Genomic DNA, 18517 nt, shown 5'->3' on the forward strand with positions numbered 1-18517 from the left:
TCTTAAAAAAAACAACAAAAAAAACTTTCTTTGTTGCTCTTTTCTCATGTTCCCTCTCAGCACGGGATTATGAGATCCAGAGAGACAGGATAGAGTTGGGTCGCTGCATCGGAGAGGGTCAGTTTGGCGACGTTCACCAAGGAGTCTACAACTGCCCGGTATGTTGAAATGTACACACACAAACAGAAATGGGTTGAATAAACACTAATATCTTTAAAAAACACGTCGCTCTTTCTTTCAATGAAATGAACAATAGTTCGAAGAGGGGAAAGCAAATATTAATGTTAGTCTGCTTTAGTCAGGTCAAAACTAGTTTGAGTTTTTTGGGCTATCCAGCTGTGTTCAAGTTGAACCTTTACACAAAACTATTCCCGCTCAGGTGATTTAGTTACAATGATAATCCAGGAACCTCCAAGGAGGAATTTTATCAAATAGAAGATGCCGGAAAGAGTCTGTTTCTGATTCCAAGAGGTGGAATAATAAAGATGAAGGACTACCTCTGAATTCTTCAACATCATTTCAGATCCACAGCCAAATGTTTGAAACTTTGACCCATTTTATTTGTTTTTCCCAATTATGCTGGATTTTCTTTATGGATCCAAAAAGTGTGTCACTTTCTGCAATTTCGCAAGGCATAAAAATGTCCTCACATACCTCATATAGATTTCCTAAAATGGTGCAATTATTAGATACAATACATAAGGAATTCAAACTTTAACACCAGCTGTTTATTGTGTGACCATTCCACCTGAAAAGTGAAAAGTTAAAGTCTTTCACCCATAAACTAATACAATATTCAGGACGTCTGTTTGTCCGTCCTGGTCATAAATACTTAACATCAAAAACCTAAAGCTACAACAATTTCTTCTTCCCCTCAATTTGCATTCACAACTTTAAAGAACAAACGTTAAGTGACGCTCATGTATTTCAATCTGCTATCTGGTGTTCTGTGCGTTCCTCAGGACAAGCCCCCTCTACCTGTTGCCATCAAAACCTGCAAAAACTGCACCACAGACAGCGTCAGAGAGAAGTTCCTTCAAGAAGCCTGTAACACCGCTTTGTGTTTCTTCATTTCCTCAGTGTTTCCTTTCAGAAGTGCTCACTCTCTTTGTTTTCCAGTAACGATGCGTCAGTTCGACCACCCTCACATCGTTAAACTGATCGGTGTGATCACAGAGAACCCGGTGTGGATCATCATGGAGCTCTGCACGCTCGGAGAGGTGTGACGCAGGCTGCGTGTTTAAGAGCGCTTTGTCACATTTTTTCTTCCTCGGTCATCCGTTGGGATGGAGATTTGCATAAACGTGCTTCTATGCTTCTCTCTGCGCTTGTTTGTGTGTAGCTGCGGTCGTTCCTTCAGGTGAAGAAGTACAGCCTGGACTTGGCCACCCTCATTCTGTTTTCCTACCAGCTCAGTACAGCACTGGCCTACCTGGAGAGCAAACGCTTTGTGCACAGGTACAAAGCATTTTTTTCATATATATATAAATATATATATGTAATTTTTTTCCCAAAAAAGTCACTAAATATAATCACTGAAAAAAGTTATTAACTTCTGCTACTTATTGAGTCAGATCTTAAATGATAATCACAATGTCACTTATAATAAATCTTACATTTCGCTTGCAGAAACATCATATTAAAGAGTGTAATGTTTATAATTTGAGGATTCAAAGCTAAACACAGATGTTGTGTGTTATAGAGATATTGCAGCACGTAATGTGTTGGTCTCGTCTGTGGACTGCGTGATGCTGGGAGACTTTGGTCTGTCTCGATACATGGAGGACAGCTCTTACTACAAAGGTAATGGCATGTCCAACCATAACGAAGGGAAAATTCATCAAAGTTTTCATTGTACCATCACATGCAAATGAGATGTTTTCTATATCGGCTTTCTATATCGGCTTTACACAAAAGTTTAGTTGCTCCACTAAGCACAGAGGAGCTGATATCAGTCTGTGCTGCTAGTTAGAGGAACTTTTCTTTTCCCTGTACTTTTCTACCATCTAGTGGTGACATTAGGGAACTGCAGCTTCTCCTTTAATCAATATTATCACTGATTCCTTTCCTTTCTGAAACCTTCCTGCCATACTGAGTATATTAATGATCAAATGTTTGTGTCTCAGCTTCCAAAGGTAAACTTCCTATCAAATGGATGGCACCAGAATCTATCAACTTCAGGAGATTCACTTCTGCTAGTGACGTTTGGATGTTTGGTGGGTTCGTCGGATATTACGCTGATAATTTTGCTCAAAGATTTGCCTTTCTCTTTCCTATTTCTTTCCCATAATACTTCACTTTCTACCTTTCTTTATTCTTTATATTCACTTTTTGTAATTTAAGTAGCAATTTTCCTTTAAATCCACAACAGTGTTCAAACAATGACTGTAGCAGAACATAGGAACAACATTTTGAGTAGTTTTTAAAGAGTTTAGTTGCATTTCTGATGTGTTCCAATTATGATTACGCCTCTGAAAACACATTTTAGATGAGGTTACATACTAAAAACTGCACCCCCTCCTTGTGTTTTTTCCTACAGGAGTGTGTATGTGGGAGATTTTAATGTACGGCATCAAGCCTTTCCAGGGGGTGAAGAACAACGATGTGATTGGCAGGATAGAGAACGGGGAGCGGCTGGCCATGCCTCCCCAGTGTCCACCCACCCTCTACAGCCTGATGACCAAATGTTGGTCGTACGACCCCAGCAAGAGGCCACGCTTCACTGAACTCAAAACACAACTCAGGTGATATGTTTTTAGTGTGTGAAGCTTACTGGGAATAATGCTCGTTTTCCAATATAGCAGGTTTAAATTGGACCAATGAAGTCTAGTTTTATTTAAAGTTGTTACTTTTATACTTTTATAATATGTCGTAACAGATGTTTTACGACAAATTCTGTTGGACTCTCAGTCCAGATGGAAATGGTGCCTCCCTGTAGAGTGGTGGTTGAATTTGTTTTACTTACTTTTCTGCCTTATGTTTGGTTCACAGTGTAGTTACAAGAGGCCTAAATCTGACCTAGAGCTGATTTTTTTTCTTCAATTCTGACCCAGACCACTTTCATTTTTGATCATTATTTTTGATGTATGTCAGATTTATTTAGGGAAGGTTCAGGTTTTGTATCATTACACTTTTCCAAAAAGTACCTGGAATCAAACATCTATCAGTAGATTACCTAGATTGCAAACAACTTTCCCTGTACTATTAAATGTTCGGGTGTAATTAATTAATTGTTCTTTAATTTCAGCCTTTGTCTTGATATTGACTTTTTGCTGCTGTTGCTGGACCTCAGAGCTTTTGCAAGCATGTCTAGATTTAAATGTTAATAAACAACAACTTACATTTTCATCAACTTCAAAAATGCATTGTTGCAAATATGTGAGTCATTCAGAAAATGCAGTCACCGTACTAGATAAATTTTATGTTTTAGCCTTTTGATCGAGTCTTTTAGTGTTTATCTGGAACCACTCTTGAGCCGCATGTTTTGTTTAATTCATTAATAAATAAATGTAAGCAGGCTGAGTTGGTTTGAACTGTAGGAATGAAACAAGTAAATAAATAAATATGTGTGCTGTTATTATTCTTATGATTTTTGCAGTGCTATACTGGAGGAGGAGAAGGGTTTACAAGAGGAGAGACTGAGAGAGGAGATGAGGAGGCAGGTCACTGTTTCCTGGGACTCTGGAGGTTCAGATGAAGCTCCACCTAAAGTAAGACTTCACATTTACCTTTTTTTCTCTTCTCCTCCTGCTTCTTGTATCTCTGAGGCATTTGAACATGATGACAAACTCCAGTCTACTGGTATCTTTCTGTCTTCAGCCCAGTCGACCAGGCTATCCCAGTCCTCGCATCAGTGGAAGCTTCTTTTCCACCTCCCAACACAACCCCTTCCAGGTAAACCAAACCAGGATCACACTCAAAATAACAATTTTAATAAGTAATACAATGCTGCTTGAATTGGACACAAACCTCTTAAATTATTACTGTTTATCTTCTGTTGTGCTTTGCAACTTAAAATGTGTGCAAAGCCAAACGGTTGTTATGGAAATTTGGTGACCCTAAGAAGCTGTTCTTTGTTACACTTAGTAGCATAACATGAATATTTGAATATTTGGTTTTTTTACATTTTGACTTGTTTTAATCGTTTTATCTGTTCTTGACATAAAGATAAACTCACATCAACCTCACTTGAGTGAGGAAAAACGCTATTTGCTTCCCTAAAAGTTCACATCCATGCAGTACAAGAAAGAAATGTCAATGTTGGCAAGATTAAAAGTCATCAAAAAATACTTTAAATATGTTTGGAACTACAAATAAACTTCATGAAATATTTTAATCATATTAATACTTTTTCTGAACCGTCACTACATAAATCACTTATGTATATTATCAAATTTAAGCATAAGACAGTTATCAGAGGCACACAAAAAAATGCAGGAATTTATTTACCTGCAACAGTTTCTGCGAAAAAAAGCACATCACTTCATTTCCATACTGTTGAGGTGTGAAGGTGTCTGGCTGAGGGGCTGTTACCCCTGGATTGACACAGTTCAGTGTGACTCTGTGCTGCTTGGGTCAAAACAAAGAGAGACAGAGGAGAGCAATGAATTCTCTCAATCCTCTCCCCGTGAACGGAGCAGACAGAAGGCATTTCCTGTTGTGCTAAAAGCTGCTCACACATGGCCACGCAGACACAAATCAAAACCACAGCATTGTCTCTATGGCAAAAAAACAACTCTCGATCTTATTTTTGTAAAGAATCTGAGTATATACTTAGTTACATACAACTCCACAGTCTTCAATTATTTTAAAGGGGACCTATTATAATTCCTTAAACAGATTAGGTTAGGTCTTTGGGCTACATAAAACATGTTCATTAAATTTTTTGCCCCAAATAAATCCTTAGACAATAAGATTTTAGTTTGCTGAATTCTGCCTATATTGAGCTTCTTCCAAATTGAGCTGTTTTGGGGTGTCTTGTAACTTTAAATCCAAATAAGCTGTGGCTGGCCACGCCCCCAAACCCAGCATTTACACTCCCATGTGGAAATGGCTGCAAAGATATGCACAATTTCACAACCATATGTCTTTGAAAAGCTTTAATAGAGCCTCCTGCACAACCAAAAAGAATGCAGCAAGTGGCTTCGGAGATGGTATGTCAACAACACTTGTCTTGTCCAGCTGCCATTATACAGCGAATACAGCAGTAAAACCAGCTGAACAAATAGGTGGACAGCTAGGCTTCCTAAGTGACAGGATATTCTTAAAAACTGCTTGTTTTCCAGTCACCAAAAATTATGAATTTATTGCCCCCCCAAATTTTTTTTTCCAGAAATGGAACAACAAAAACATGCAGAAAGCCCAGCCAATTTCATCCAGCCATTAACTTTACAGCGACCACTCCTTCTGAGCCAGCAGTGGGCAGATGACTGCTAATGCTGAGTTTCTTTATGCCTAAAAGAGAGTATAATTCACACAATAAAACAAAACATTTCCTGTCTCTTCCTGCCTCCAGCCATCGCCTGGTGGTGTTGGAGGAGTAGGAGGCAACTATTCCCCTTCTGATTTGTGGAATCAGCTCAGACCTGAACATGCACCACTGTGGAACCCAAATATGGAGGTAAAATTGAGCTACTTATGTCCTCTATTAGTAGTGACAGAAGCCATTGGTGGGTTTTTTTATTTTCCAGTCTTCAGAGTATCCTTAAAAAGTCTTAAATTCATGTATCTAAAAATTAAGGCCTTCAAATGTCTTAAATTAATTTTTAAAAATGTAAAAAGTTGATCCCACATCTTACATTTTGTCTTAAAACTATTTTGTTTTTTATTAAATGCGGGACTTTTCTGTCAGGCAAACGGTGAAGTTGCTCGGACACATCTGCATTAGTTTCTGTGACTTGAAGCAATTAAAGCTACTGCTAACTGGCTGCTAAGATAGCCTTCTCGATTGCTAGCTTGTGGCTGTGGTGGAAAGGTGAAAATTTCTGTTCAGTTGGTTGAATGATATTCATTTTCACCATTGGCTCACTTCTGCCAACCCAAACGAGGCTACGCACATTTTGTACAAAAATTTAAAATAAATAAAAAATAAGGTCAGTACCATGAGAGTTAAGGCTGCAGAGATTGGTATGCAGTGTAAGAAACACAAAGCCGCTGCCAAAACGACCCCAGAAATTTAACATTTTTTGTTATTCTATTTAATTTGAAAATACCTCATTAATCCCAAAGGGAAATTAAATTAAATTATGATGGATTATAGCAGGATTCCCCAGCTGTTCCCTGTACTTAGAGTTTCTTTGGCCTTAAATTTTATTCAAGGTAGCATTAAATTGGCTTTAAATCTGGGCAAAAAGATTTAAATCCATTTTAAAAGTCTTGCTGAAACATGCAGATATCTTGGTCTTACACAGTTCTAAAGTGCTGCATTATAGTATTGCTTTTAGCATGAGCGTTCATTGAACATTTACATATAATTTGATTCTGTAAAAGTTGCTTGAATCTGAAGATAGTTTTACCATGACTTAAATCTCCATTTTATGTCTTATAGTAATCTTGGAATATTAAATGTCATTTTGGAACATCGCAGCACATGCTGCTCTTTGTTCATTTTAGATCTGATTCAGCTTCCTTCTCTTTTCAGTGGCTACCTGTGAAGTAAAAGCTCATCATATCTTTTTTTTCTTCTGGTTTTCTGGTCTTGTTGTCCTCCAGGAGAGACTGGATGTGAACCAGGCTCTGATGGAGGAGACGCTGATAAAGCAGCAGCAGGAGATGGAGGAAGACCAGCGGTGGCTGGAGCAGGAGGAGAGCCACATGGTAATGAAACTCACACAAAAAGCAGAGTTTCTCTCAACCAAAGTGAGAGTATCTGATCATAACCATTTGTTTTCACTGTCAATCTGCAAGAATACAAAATATTACCCAGACAAGGAAAAAAGTTACATGAGCTTTGATTTTCACATTTGTCATTCAGATTAGAAATTGTCCCAGACTTTGTTTGTTCTCTGTGAGAGATAAAACAGAAAACAATGTAAGACACCAGAGAAATGAGTTGGGTTATAAAACAACATCCCAAACTTTGAAAATAACCAAGTTCTGCTGATATAACCTCTCCGAGAATCTGTTCTTTATGAAGTGGCAACGATGTCAGAAGAGAGTCATATCCTATCTATGATGGGATGGCTCATGTCAACGGAAATCAGTGATAGAATGGTCTAGTTAAAGCCCTCAATCTGTGAACATACCCACAGACTCCACCCAGCTTTATGAGATAGTTTGCAAAGCAGAGGAAGGAAAGTTTTGGTCTCTAGATCAGACTCCGGTCCTTGACGGCCGGCGACCTGCAACCTGTGGATGCATCTCTGCTCCGACACACCTGGATCAAATGAAGGGCTGAAAACCAGGCTAACATGCCGAAAAGGAAACTCAGCCTCTGGGTTCGTGTGTGTCGGCGAAGAGATCCATCCAAAAGTTGCAGACACTTGTGTTGGCCTGTTACATACGAAGTAAAAGCTTGTTGTGATCACAAAATGTGATATTCGTGGGCAAAAGAATTGACCGGAAAGATAAGGATCCATTATATCTGCAGAGATTTGTGCCGACTGTTTTTGCCAGTAGAGCTTCAAAATATCTTTTTCAGATTGCTAACCTGGCTTTGCTGTACAGGTTTGATTTATCTCATCAGACAGTAAAACCGTCCGAAAAGCAGCCAAAACGCAATCTTTTAACAGCTCTGTTTTTCTACTCTCCTCATTTCTTTTCTTGATTTGATTGGCTGTTCTTTGGGTTTTCAGCCAGATATGGACCCGAATGACAGAAGGCTTGTGTCCTTTCCCTCCGTCTTTCATTTTTCACCCTAACTTTGCATGTATTTGACCTGCTCTTCATGTCTCAGTTAAAACTATTGTGTCACTCAGAACAGGTCAAAACTTTGGTATTTAATTTAGTTGTGGTTTCCTTATAGACAGTTGGGAAAGCATGTTTTTATACGTCACGTGTTGGAAGGAAGATTCGTCTTCTGTCTGTCTCAAGCTTTAACGCATCCAGAAAACACCGACCGCTAACGTCCTCTTAGCTAAAACAAAACCAACAGCAGAGAGCAGATGATTTATGTTTTATATATATTAACTTTGTATTATTCTCGCTGGGCCTAGCTGAAATTTAATTTGGTCTTTCTTCCATTTGCGTGTTTAATTTCGAAACAAATGGGATTAGCTTTCCGATGCCGTTTAATTAATGCTAAAATAAATAAAAACATTGCATAAAGATCTCAATGTGTTTCTTGCGTCCTTGCTTTCTGTCCTACATCCATTCATTGAGTTTTTCTTTCCTTGATATTTTTTTTGTCCTCTCTATAGATCTGAGCCTGTGGAGGAAGGTGCAGCCTTATTTGAGGGGCATGTTCTCTTGTTTTCCCCATTTTGAACAGAGGCTAAGTGCATTGCATCATATTTCTACGAGTAAATAAATAACGCTTTTCAACTACTTTAAGTTTGTTCAAATACAAACTGTAAGATCCTTTAGTAATATTTATGCTAATGTTGAAAAAAATATCCTTAAAGTAGGTTATTTTTTCCCAAACAGAATAGATTTACTGAAATTCAAGATTGGATCTTTTTTTTCTTAAGCCTGAAAAATGTTTATTTCAAGGCATTTACCTCAATTTACCAAGTGTGTCTATGGAGAGATTGTTTTATAATTGTTCATGTGGATTGGGATGCTGGCTGTGGATTTTTGGTCTTATGGAATAACGAGGTTTGATATAAAAATAAAGAATATTTGTCGAAAGTGACACAACAAAGAACAAAGAGTGAAAGGCAGAAAGGCAAAGAGACACGTAAAATGTGAGAGGAGGACAGAGGGAGGGAGGAAGGAAGTGGGATTGGCAGCAGCAGCGCAGAGGGAGGAATGAGGGAGATTCAGGGGGATGGAAAGAGTGGAAGGGAGGGAGGGAGGAACAGCTGAAGGAGAGAGAAAGAGAGTGATGCAGTTGGATCGTTTCTTTTCCAGGATTTTGTCTCTGCGTTTCAGTGGAACTTTTCGTTCTCTGGAAAAAAAACAAAAAATCCTTTCTCCGTCTCTTCTTTCTCCTCTGACTCAGTTTTTCTTTCTCTCTTCATTTATTTTCTCTGTCTTCCAACCCCTCTTGTGTTTTACTTTTTTTTTTTCTTCATCCTTCTTTCTCTGACACTTTTTGTTCCCATCCCGACTCTTCTTTCGATGGCCTCTTTGTTCGGTCGCCCGTCTTCCTCACGCTGTGTTCTGTCAGGATGCATCTCTTCAAGGCGTGCTTCACCAAAACGGTACTGGCCCAGAGAGAACAGGAGCTTGTCTCTCTGACCACAGATTTTATTTTGGAAATAAGAGATGCGTCGTTACTTGGTCTCATAGCGCTGACATTGCACTCAGTTTGCAGCTACCTGTTGAGATATGCCGCTTTCTGCTGCTTGGTTTGGATTGTCTCTTGTTTCCAGATTGCTGATCAGAATATCTAAATGTGTACACCTTTAACATAAAAGCAGTGTGCTTGCTTTTTTTTTTTATTGTTGAAATTCATAAAGCAATTCATTATTTCTGCTGTTTTAGTAAGTGCACACTCAATTTGAATGTTTCTTTCTGCAGAAACCAGAGTCCAGGAACAGCAGAGGCAGCATTGACAGAGAAGACGGCACTCTGCAGGCACCGGTCAGTCAAAAACATTTTCTGCATGAGAGCTCTGAAAGCCTGCGCTGTTATTAATAGAGCAACAGGTCAGTCGGGTGATGTGGATTTGCAGGAGAAAGAGAGAAGTGAGGAAAACAGAGGGAAATGCTTTCATTCATGGGAAACAGAGAAAACAGACAGAAGGCAAGCAGAGAAAGTATTTCTGTCTGTGTGCTGCGAAGGGCACTGCCTACATACCAGCCGCCTAACCACAGAGCACCAGGGGAACGTTAAATCCAGAAGGACAGCGTGTTTATGATAACTCTGAATCTGCTCTTCCAATGTCTTATTTCACTTGAAAAGTAATAAGCTGCCTAAATTAAAGCATGAAACTGTTTCCTAACACTAAGCTCTGTGTGTGTGTGTGTGTGTGTGTGCGTGTGCGCGCGTGCGTGTGTGTGTTTGTGTGTGTGTGTGTGTGTGTGTGTCTGCACAGGGAGGAAGTCAACATATCTACCAGCCTGTCGGGAAACCAGGTACACAAAGATTCATTCCAGTCTGAAACATTCTGATTCATGAGCATAAAGTCAACTCTGCTCTAAATTTAGTGTGAATTAACTAAATCTGTTGGATATAACACACTTAGTGCTGCTCTGTCATTATTACTTTTTATATGCCCTTTATTATAAAAATTATATTTAAGTCATAATCTTCTTTTTCATCTGAGTACATTATTGTTAATTATTGTTTTCTCAAAATCCTCCATGTTAAATCAAGTCAAGAAATGTGTGGAGGGATTAATCTGGAATGATTTAATGAACGGTGCATGAAGAACAACATGAATGTGTTGTAGAATGAATAAATGAATGAACCAATGAATAAATGCATGGATAAATGAGTCTATACCTGCATGAGTACATTAGTGAATTAACAAACGAATGAATCAATGAATGGGTAAATAAAGGAATGATGGAATTACTCAATAGTTTGAGACTTTAAAGAATGACTGGATGTCACTTGCATGCATGGATGAATTTATCTTTGCAAAACTGAAGGACTGACTGAATGAATGGTGGAATCAAAAATTGGACGAATGTATAAAAAATAAATTCATTCACCCATGGATGAATGCATGAATAAACTGAATCACTTAAGCTAGACTGTAAAGAGAAATTCTATATAAACTCAGATGAAATACAAATATGTGAAAAAGCCAGAGAATCTGTCAAAGTGCTAAATTATTCTGATAATGATGACACTATTAATAGACTTTTAATGGAACTGCGCATTAAAAGTGTCATTATTTACAGAATGATACTTCTTGACATTCATAAAGACGCTTTCATCTTCATGGCAGGTGTGATGTCATGTTTACACGGGGTCATGTCAGTCTTATGCAAACCAAGTGTTCCCACAATTCTTTACAAATAAATACTTGTGTTACACAATGTGCAGCTTTCTTTGCTAAGACGGGCAGTTTAAGGTTTGGGATACTTTGAAATATGTGAATGTGATCAGTAAGACTGAGGCTGTTTCTGCAGAGCATGTAGCCCCTCCCAAGAAGCCGCCCCGTCCTGGAGCTCCTCTCACCAACCTGGCCAATCTGAGCCCAGTGGACAGCTACAACGATGGAGTCAAGGTACGAATGAACGCAAAATAACTGCACATTTGGGGGAAAAATAAGATCCACATCATTTTTTTTCATCAGAATTAATTAAAGCTTTTTGTGTAAATACTTGACATTAGGCCTGTTGCGATAAACAATAAATCAATTAATCGCACGATAAATTAAAACTATCGACCTGTTGATGACACTGAATGAAAAAAGGCTCCACTCCGGTGCTCTCCACTGACCCTCCCTTCCTTATTTCTTAGTGTAATGCCCAGCGCGCTGCACGATTTTATGTCACTGATTGTTGGCCCATTATCAAAACCTGAGAGACACTTTAGCGACAGAAATCCTCGGTATGACTGTCGATCGAACCGTGTTGTGTCTAACAGTGGACACAAAATAACAAGTCCAGTTCACTAATTTTGAAACCAGACATTAATCAATTCCTTACTACAATCTACCTGCAATGCATGTGGCTACTGTCATTCCTGACTGAATGAAAATCATTATAACCTATTCATGTCACGTTAATGAAGAACAGCTGAAAAGTTACCGGGTTTTCTGGTAGAAATTTTGCTCCAACTCCTCCCCTAGTTATTTATATTTTTTTTGCACGAACTGTTGAATAAACATTCATGTTGTTTCCGATGTCCGCTGGACTTCGCGCACCGTGTCAGCTGTTTGGGATTCCCTCCGTTTCCCCTCAGAAAGCGCGAGGAGAATCCGCGCTTTCTGATTGGCTCCCGGTCACATTCAACAGGTTGCGTCACTCTCCCAGTCTGGATAAATCTTTGATTTAGATCGCAGCAGCCAAGACGATCTACCGCAACACAGAAGGGACAATCTTAGAACGAATAACGATCTTAGATTGTCGTTCAGGGTAAAAAAAATCCTGTAGTTTGAACTATTGCATCAGGCAGTCGGATTCTTCTCTATTTAAATCTAATGATTACTGAAGGGCAATAAACTATACAGACTTCATAATCTGCACTCTTTTGGTTGAATGCAGTGTTTATTTCCACTTTGGCTTTATGTTGTTTAGTTTTTATTCAAGTACATTTATTGTTAATGGAGACTGAGAATCTATTTTATTTGGTTTTATTTATTTTGTGTATCAGTCCAAGTGTTAAGTGTTCTTTTGAAAGTAAAGTGTATCTATCTTTGGCTGGAAACCGCATGTATTATTAAGTAATTTTCATTAAATTAATGAATAAAGGTATTATCGTTTATCGCAATAATTTTTGAGACAATTTATCGCCCAGCAAAATTTGTTATCGTGACAGGCCTACTTGACATTGTGCTTTGCCTTGTCATGCTTATCTTTAGTTGGCTTTGGCTCTAATGTTCTTTCCTTTTTCTCTCCTCTCTTAACTCTTTTCCTCCTCTTCAAACCTTTTTCTACTCATTGAATCACATGACTACTTGCTTATTTTGTTTTTCACACCATTCACTACAATCCCTTCCAACTTTTCTGCACTCAAACACACCTTCATAACTGCCTATAGCCGTGGAGGGTAAGCAGATCTGTGTGTGTGTGTGTGTGTGTGTGAGTGTGTGTTACCATTCTAGAGTTAGTTTGCTGATAGTTACCATCACCTCCATTCTTAACATGTGTTACTGATAGTGACTTCTACACCAGAGGGAAATTAAAAGAGCAGGACAGAAAACATTTAATCCGATTTTCATTAAAACTTTTGAAGCAGTATGTTAATCTACGGCTGAGATGCTAATAATCTCAGCTCCATTAGCATCGGATTGCTGCATAGGCATAAATCCTGGGGGCTGTGGGATCCGGGCCTCCCCAATCTTGGAAAAGTCTAGAATTGTCCCCAAGAAAAAATTATTAGAGAGACGTTCGCATTTAAATAATGTCAATATGAAAAAGCAAAAGAAACAAAGAACGAACTAAATGTGTCATTTATCTCAGAAAAAAAAACAGAATTAATATTTAAGTCCCCACCATTGTTAGAACAACGGTTCAGTCCAAAGTGTAGGAGGAGCAACTGCAGCTCTGAAGAGCCACTGAACTGATCAGTTAGCTGTTAGCTGTGGCAATAAGTAAATACTTAAAACGAAAGTCATGTAACACCTTTTATTTACTTTCACTGCTCAATAAGAAGAAACACATTAACAATAAAGATCAGACTGCAGTTTATTTTCTCACTTTGAATCTTGATAAGCTGCTTCATTACCAAAATTGCTACGCTACTTTTATAAACCAAAGCTTTTTTTGTCAAAGGTAGCAAACATCTAATTTATAAACAGATAAAAAAAGTTATGCCTTTATTTCTCACTGTCTTCAATGTTGAGCCTTTGAAACCACAAAATAAAATCTGAATATTTTTTATAAACCCTGGTGCTTTAAATGTTGCATTTAAGTTATTATATTCCCCAGATATTCATTTCTATCTACCTGCTAATTTTGTCACCCAGGACATGGCAAAACTAAAAAAGGCTTAAAAATAAAGCAACTTAACAAGTTATAATTTAAACAGCCATAACTTGTATTGGGAGCCATTTGAATAAATCAATGTTTATGAGGAATTTTATTAGAGCAGTTACTTATTAAAGCTTTTTCATATAGAACCTTAAATTTTTATAAAGGTGTAGACGAGATTAGATCAGTCAGACTGAACAAAACTCGTATCGAAGAAACATTTGAATTTTAATTTTGCTTCTCAACAGGTTGCTTACTTAGAAAAACATGTTTGATATGCATTAAGTCATTTAAGTTTTAAGTTTTTAAGTCATTTTTCGTCCCTAAAAACTGTTTAAACCACATTTAATGTTACATTTCACTGTAACTTTGCCGCCCTCTCCCCAAAACATGCTCTTTTTGATCCATCCCAATAATGAGATGGGATTTACACTCTTGGATTGATGGTTTCCGTGAAGCCAAGATTCAAATTGTTTCCCATTTCTGAGGTGTAAGTGATTCCAAAGAAGAGACCTTTTTTGTGGCAGGTGGAGGAAATCCTTATTTTTCTCCTTCTCACTTTCACAAATTTCACTCTTTTTGTCTAAAAGGGTTTTGTGGGGAAAGGAAAATATGTTAAATCTGTCATCTTTAGTCCTAAGTGGCCACTTATCGAATCAATGTAAAAAAAAAAAATTCTATTGATAATACTTAGCTATTTTAGAGAAGCGTACCACCTTGGTATTTTTTATGTAGCCGACAAGTGGCTTTGATATTGACATATCTGGAATATCAAAGCATTGGTTGATTATTGGTGCTTTATACTTTTAAGATTTGCAGATTTTCTGTCCTTTTAATATAATATTTAGAATGTAAGTGTAAAAATCACTTAATTGCAGGTTGTGTCATCTGAACTGGTCTGAATTAACACCTCATGTACTTTTCACTCTTTAGAAACTCCATCTAATGATCACATTTAGAGCATGTTAAATTATATATTTATGTATAAATATATTTTCTTTACGCATTTGCACACACTGCCACCCAGTGTTGAGTCTCCTGTACTGCAGCCATGTTCTCTGACCGTAGCAGTCGAAAGCTGTGGGTGTTTTAAACATTTAGCTCTTTCTCCTTAGAGGATTTCAGAAAAGTATTTTCAAGAAAAACTAACTTAATCTGTTTGCTAACATGTTGATGAATCCACGCTCCCTGTGTGACCAACTGTTCCAGCTCCAGCCCCAGGAGATCAGCCCACCCCCCACTGCCAACTTGGACCGCTCTAATGACAAAGTGTATGAGAATGTGACGGGGCTGGTTAAAGCCGTGATCGAAATGTCCAACAGGATCCAGCCTGCTGCGCCAGAGGAGTACGTCCCCATGGTCAAGGTAATGGCCGCCTATCGACACGGTCCGTTTAGCTTGAGGAAAACATTCGAAAGTGAAATCCATCGAATGCGGATGTTTGCTTTGGCAGGATGTGGGTCTGGCTCTGAGAACTCTCCTGGCAACAGTGGATGAAACGATTCCTGTGCTGCCAGCCAGCACACACAGAGAGGTATCCGCCCAGAGACGTAGCACGAGTTACAGTTAGAACCTGTGACCATATGTTGAGTGCATGTGAATTCAACCCCATTTACATTGTGTCATCCTGCAAATTGTTTCATGCGTCAGAAGATTAACCTTCCACATTTCCATACACATAGATAATTGAAATATACAACCGATTGCAATAAAACTGCGTCGCTATTCAGAATATTCTGATAGGATTTAGCTCAATTGGAATTAAATTGTTACCCATTGATAATCTGAATACATTTCAATCAGATCAAGGAATTAAGTAAATGTTTGAGAGCTAAAATACAGGCAGTTCGTAAAGAAAACCCAAGTGAGGTTGCTAAAGAGTTGAGCAGACGTTCCCCTTTCAGTGGGACTTTCACTGAAAATCCCAATGAAATGTATCAAAGCTTCTGGTTTTTATGTCACCAAATGTTTACAAGATTCATATTTTAAGGCTGTTTGAGCAGGCAGGCCATTCCTGCTACTTACATTTGTGCACTTTGCGCTCCAACAGATTGAAATGGCCCAAAAGCTGCTGAATTCTGACTTGGCCGAGTTAATATCAAAGATGAAACTGGCACAACAATACGTCATGACGAGGTGAGAACCAGCGGGATGCAAGTGTTTTCACTCATTCAAGATGTTTTTTATTGTCATTTTATGTGGAGTCAGATTGTATAAGTTGTGTTTGTTCTGCACAGTTTACAAAAGGACTACAAGAAACAGATGCTAATGGCAGCTCATGCTCTGGCGGTTGATGCCAAGAACCTGCTGGACGTCATCGACCAATCACGACTCAAGATGATCAGCCAGATCCGCCCACAGTAGTTCTGGACCCAGGCACTCCAAAGAGCACCGTGGAGGCCAGCGGACCCGTACACGGACTGTTCGTTGGATATCTGCGACGGATAGATGAAAACAAGGGACTAATGTGTGGACAGCAGACATGACTGAAACAATCAGCCCTCATTTTCTCCTCTGAAAAACCTCCACAGCTTCCCTTCTTCCTGGAAACGCTTGCGTTTTGGTCCATTTTTGTATTTTCTACGTTGTTTGCTCGTGTATCCAGAGAAACACTTTCAGCGATCAGAAAAGCAAAGGAAAACAAAGGATTTGAAGGAAAAAAAGTGGAACTGAAGCCATGTTGAAAAGGACAATGAAGATGTTTTGTAATATTTTAAATGTGCTTTTGTAACTATGTTGATGTTGTCATCTGCCTTGATCATTGCAGTATGTCCGTTAGATCTCCAGTCTTCCTTATGAACGATATATGAGTAATAATTTACAGTCCACTAAAGTCATAACATCTCATTTCCTCTGCCTCTTAAGATTGCTTTGTCTCAGGTGGCATGACAGATGGTTTGTTTTTATTTTTTATAGCAACAGTTTTTGGGGGGGTTTTTCTTAGCGAAAAATTTTTTAAAAACTGCTACCTTACACTGTTTAACTTAACATAAATTCTAATATACGAAGAAGGTTTATATTTAACAATAAATCTGAGTTATGAACTGCAAGGAAACTTGGAGAGAGGAGACTGAGGGCGGAGCGGAGGGACAGGCAGAGAAGAGACTGTAGGACTTCCTGAGCCACATGTTTGTGATTTGACTGACGAGGGCCGCGTCATTTTCAAGCCTTGATGATGTTAAGAATTTCAAACAAACTAAAATGATCTACAGTCCTCTTGCTAACATGAAGTATGCATCGCTAAATCAATGAATTACTGTTTTGAGTTGTTTTATGTAGCAGAAATGTTTCCAGTTTTGGAAAAACTGTTTTTCTCAACATGAATCATTATTATCATTATAACTGGCCAGAGAGCTTAACTAAAAATACAATGTTGTGAAAATAAAATCCCCTCATGGTTGCCCTGTTTCTCTCCCTCTCCACACTGGAGTTGTTTTTGTCTCTTTCTCTTGTTTTGCATCTTTATTTCTTTGTTACCAATCCAGTTCTTTAGTTCCTCATTTCTTCCCTCTCCCCTGTGCTGAGCAGTTTTCTCAGGAAGGAGACACTTGTATAGTTGCTAAACTAAGCAAATAAAACACTACTATTATTATTATCAAGAAGCATTGCCAGTTGTCTTCATTTTGCAGCTCAACCATCAAAACACCATTTGTTTGATTTATTGAAACCACATTTAGCGCTTGTCAAAGCATTTCAGTTGAGGTTAGGTCTGAGCTTTGACTGGGCCGTTACACCAATTTGTTGCAAATTTGCCGCTGCGTTTTGGATCGTTGGAGTCGGTCGTAACCCAGTTTGAGTTGGACTCAGCAACTACAAAATATCCCAAGTCAGCTTTAGTTGAAGGCAACCCTTTGCCAATTCACACCTGTTTTTCGAGCTAACAACAAAACTGTTGTTGCAAGATGTACCTTGGCGGATGGCAATATTTTATTCTTGGAAAAGAAAAGCCTTACCTTTTCCCATGGCAGCAAAACAAACCCAGATGATCATTCCTTCTTCTGCTGTGAAGGTTCTTGTGGGGTATGTAAGATTACTCCCATTGCAATTGTTTAAATTAAATAACAGTTCAAAGTATTGAATTATTTTTTGATCAAACAACTCTTAAATGTCTTCATCTACAATCCACCCAAAGATGAGCGATTCTAAGATTTTTGGCAATCAAACACACTATCTGCACAGAGAAGCCTGATGCTGGCGGCTTCATAGTCCAGAACTGATTCTATTCTATCAGTTTTTGAAGACTTGTGGAAGAAGAGAGGAGCACAAGTCATTCAAATAACTATGACTGACTCAGCTTGAGCTGTTTTGTAGGGAAGAATGGAGGAAAACTGTAACTCCGGCCACATTGAGACATTGCCAAGCAGGTGCGTTCCCCATTTAATATCTGCATGATCTTATGCAATACTTTAAATTGACTTGAAATTATTTTGTAAAACCCCATTATCGTTTTGATACTGAACGTGCCATTGTTTTTTGCACGTTCATGCAACATCAATTAGCAAAGCACCTCCGAGGGTCAAGGTCAGTTCTGGATGGTGTTTCAAAAAGCTAACCCAAATGAGTTGCTAATTATGGCTACTAAGTACAACGAAAATAAGAGATTCTGCTTACCAACCAACAATTAAACTAAATAAAATTGTTGGTTCATAGCGGGCCTATTTATCCCTGAAAGAAATGCAATTCCAGAAATTAGAATTTTCTTCATAATACTTTAATTTTCCAACATTTCAGATGGTTTATGACAGCTTTAGCTTACTTTAGCTAAAGGGCTGGGGAGAAGGGTTGCTTTTCAACGTGGTAGGAATTTCTTGATTGACGATAAAATA

General features: G+C 38.4%; 1 protein-coding gene across 10 annotated transcripts in view; it reads left to right on the top strand.

The window, feature by feature from the left end:
• ptk2aa (protein tyrosine kinase 2aa) overlaps positions 1 to 17293 on the top strand; it is a 65891-nt gene extending 48598 nt beyond the window's left edge. For all 10 annotated transcript variants that reach the window (XM_055054014.1, XM_055054013.1, XM_055054015.1 and 7 more), the window contains 18 exons: positions 61 to 158; positions 963 to 1047; positions 1120 to 1220; positions 1343 to 1458; positions 1703 to 1803; positions 2127 to 2216; positions 2540 to 2744; positions 3599 to 3710; positions 3820 to 3894; positions 5516 to 5620; positions 6712 to 6816; positions 9622 to 9684; positions 10139 to 10178; positions 11184 to 11281; positions 14901 to 15056; positions 15145 to 15225; positions 15742 to 15827; positions 15929 to 17293. In XM_055054014.1, the coding sequence (XP_054909989.1) occupies positions 61 to 158; positions 963 to 1047; positions 1120 to 1220; positions 1343 to 1458; positions 1703 to 1803; positions 2127 to 2216; positions 2540 to 2744; positions 3599 to 3710; positions 3820 to 3894; positions 5516 to 5620; positions 6712 to 6816; positions 9622 to 9684; positions 10139 to 10178; positions 11184 to 11281; positions 14901 to 15056; positions 15145 to 15225; positions 15742 to 15827; positions 15929 to 16055 (1844 nt within the window). In that variant the 3' untranslated portion in view covers positions 16056 to 17293. The remainder of the gene's footprint in view (positions 1 to 60; positions 159 to 962; positions 1048 to 1119; positions 1221 to 1342; positions 1459 to 1702; positions 1804 to 2126; positions 2217 to 2539; positions 2745 to 3598; positions 3711 to 3819; positions 3895 to 5515; positions 5621 to 6711; positions 6817 to 9621; positions 9685 to 10138; positions 10179 to 11183; positions 11282 to 14900; positions 15057 to 15144; positions 15226 to 15741; positions 15828 to 15928) is intronic.
• Positions 17294 to 18517: the final 1224 nt, after the last annotated feature.

The sequence above is a fragment of the Poeciliopsis prolifica genome, unplaced genomic scaffold, assembly GCF_027474105.1.
Source record: "Poeciliopsis prolifica strain line A6 unplaced genomic scaffold, Auburn_PproV2 SCAFFOLD038, whole genome shotgun sequence".
Classification (NCBI taxonomy): Eukaryota; Metazoa; Chordata; class Actinopteri; order Cyprinodontiformes; family Poeciliidae; genus Poeciliopsis; species Poeciliopsis prolifica.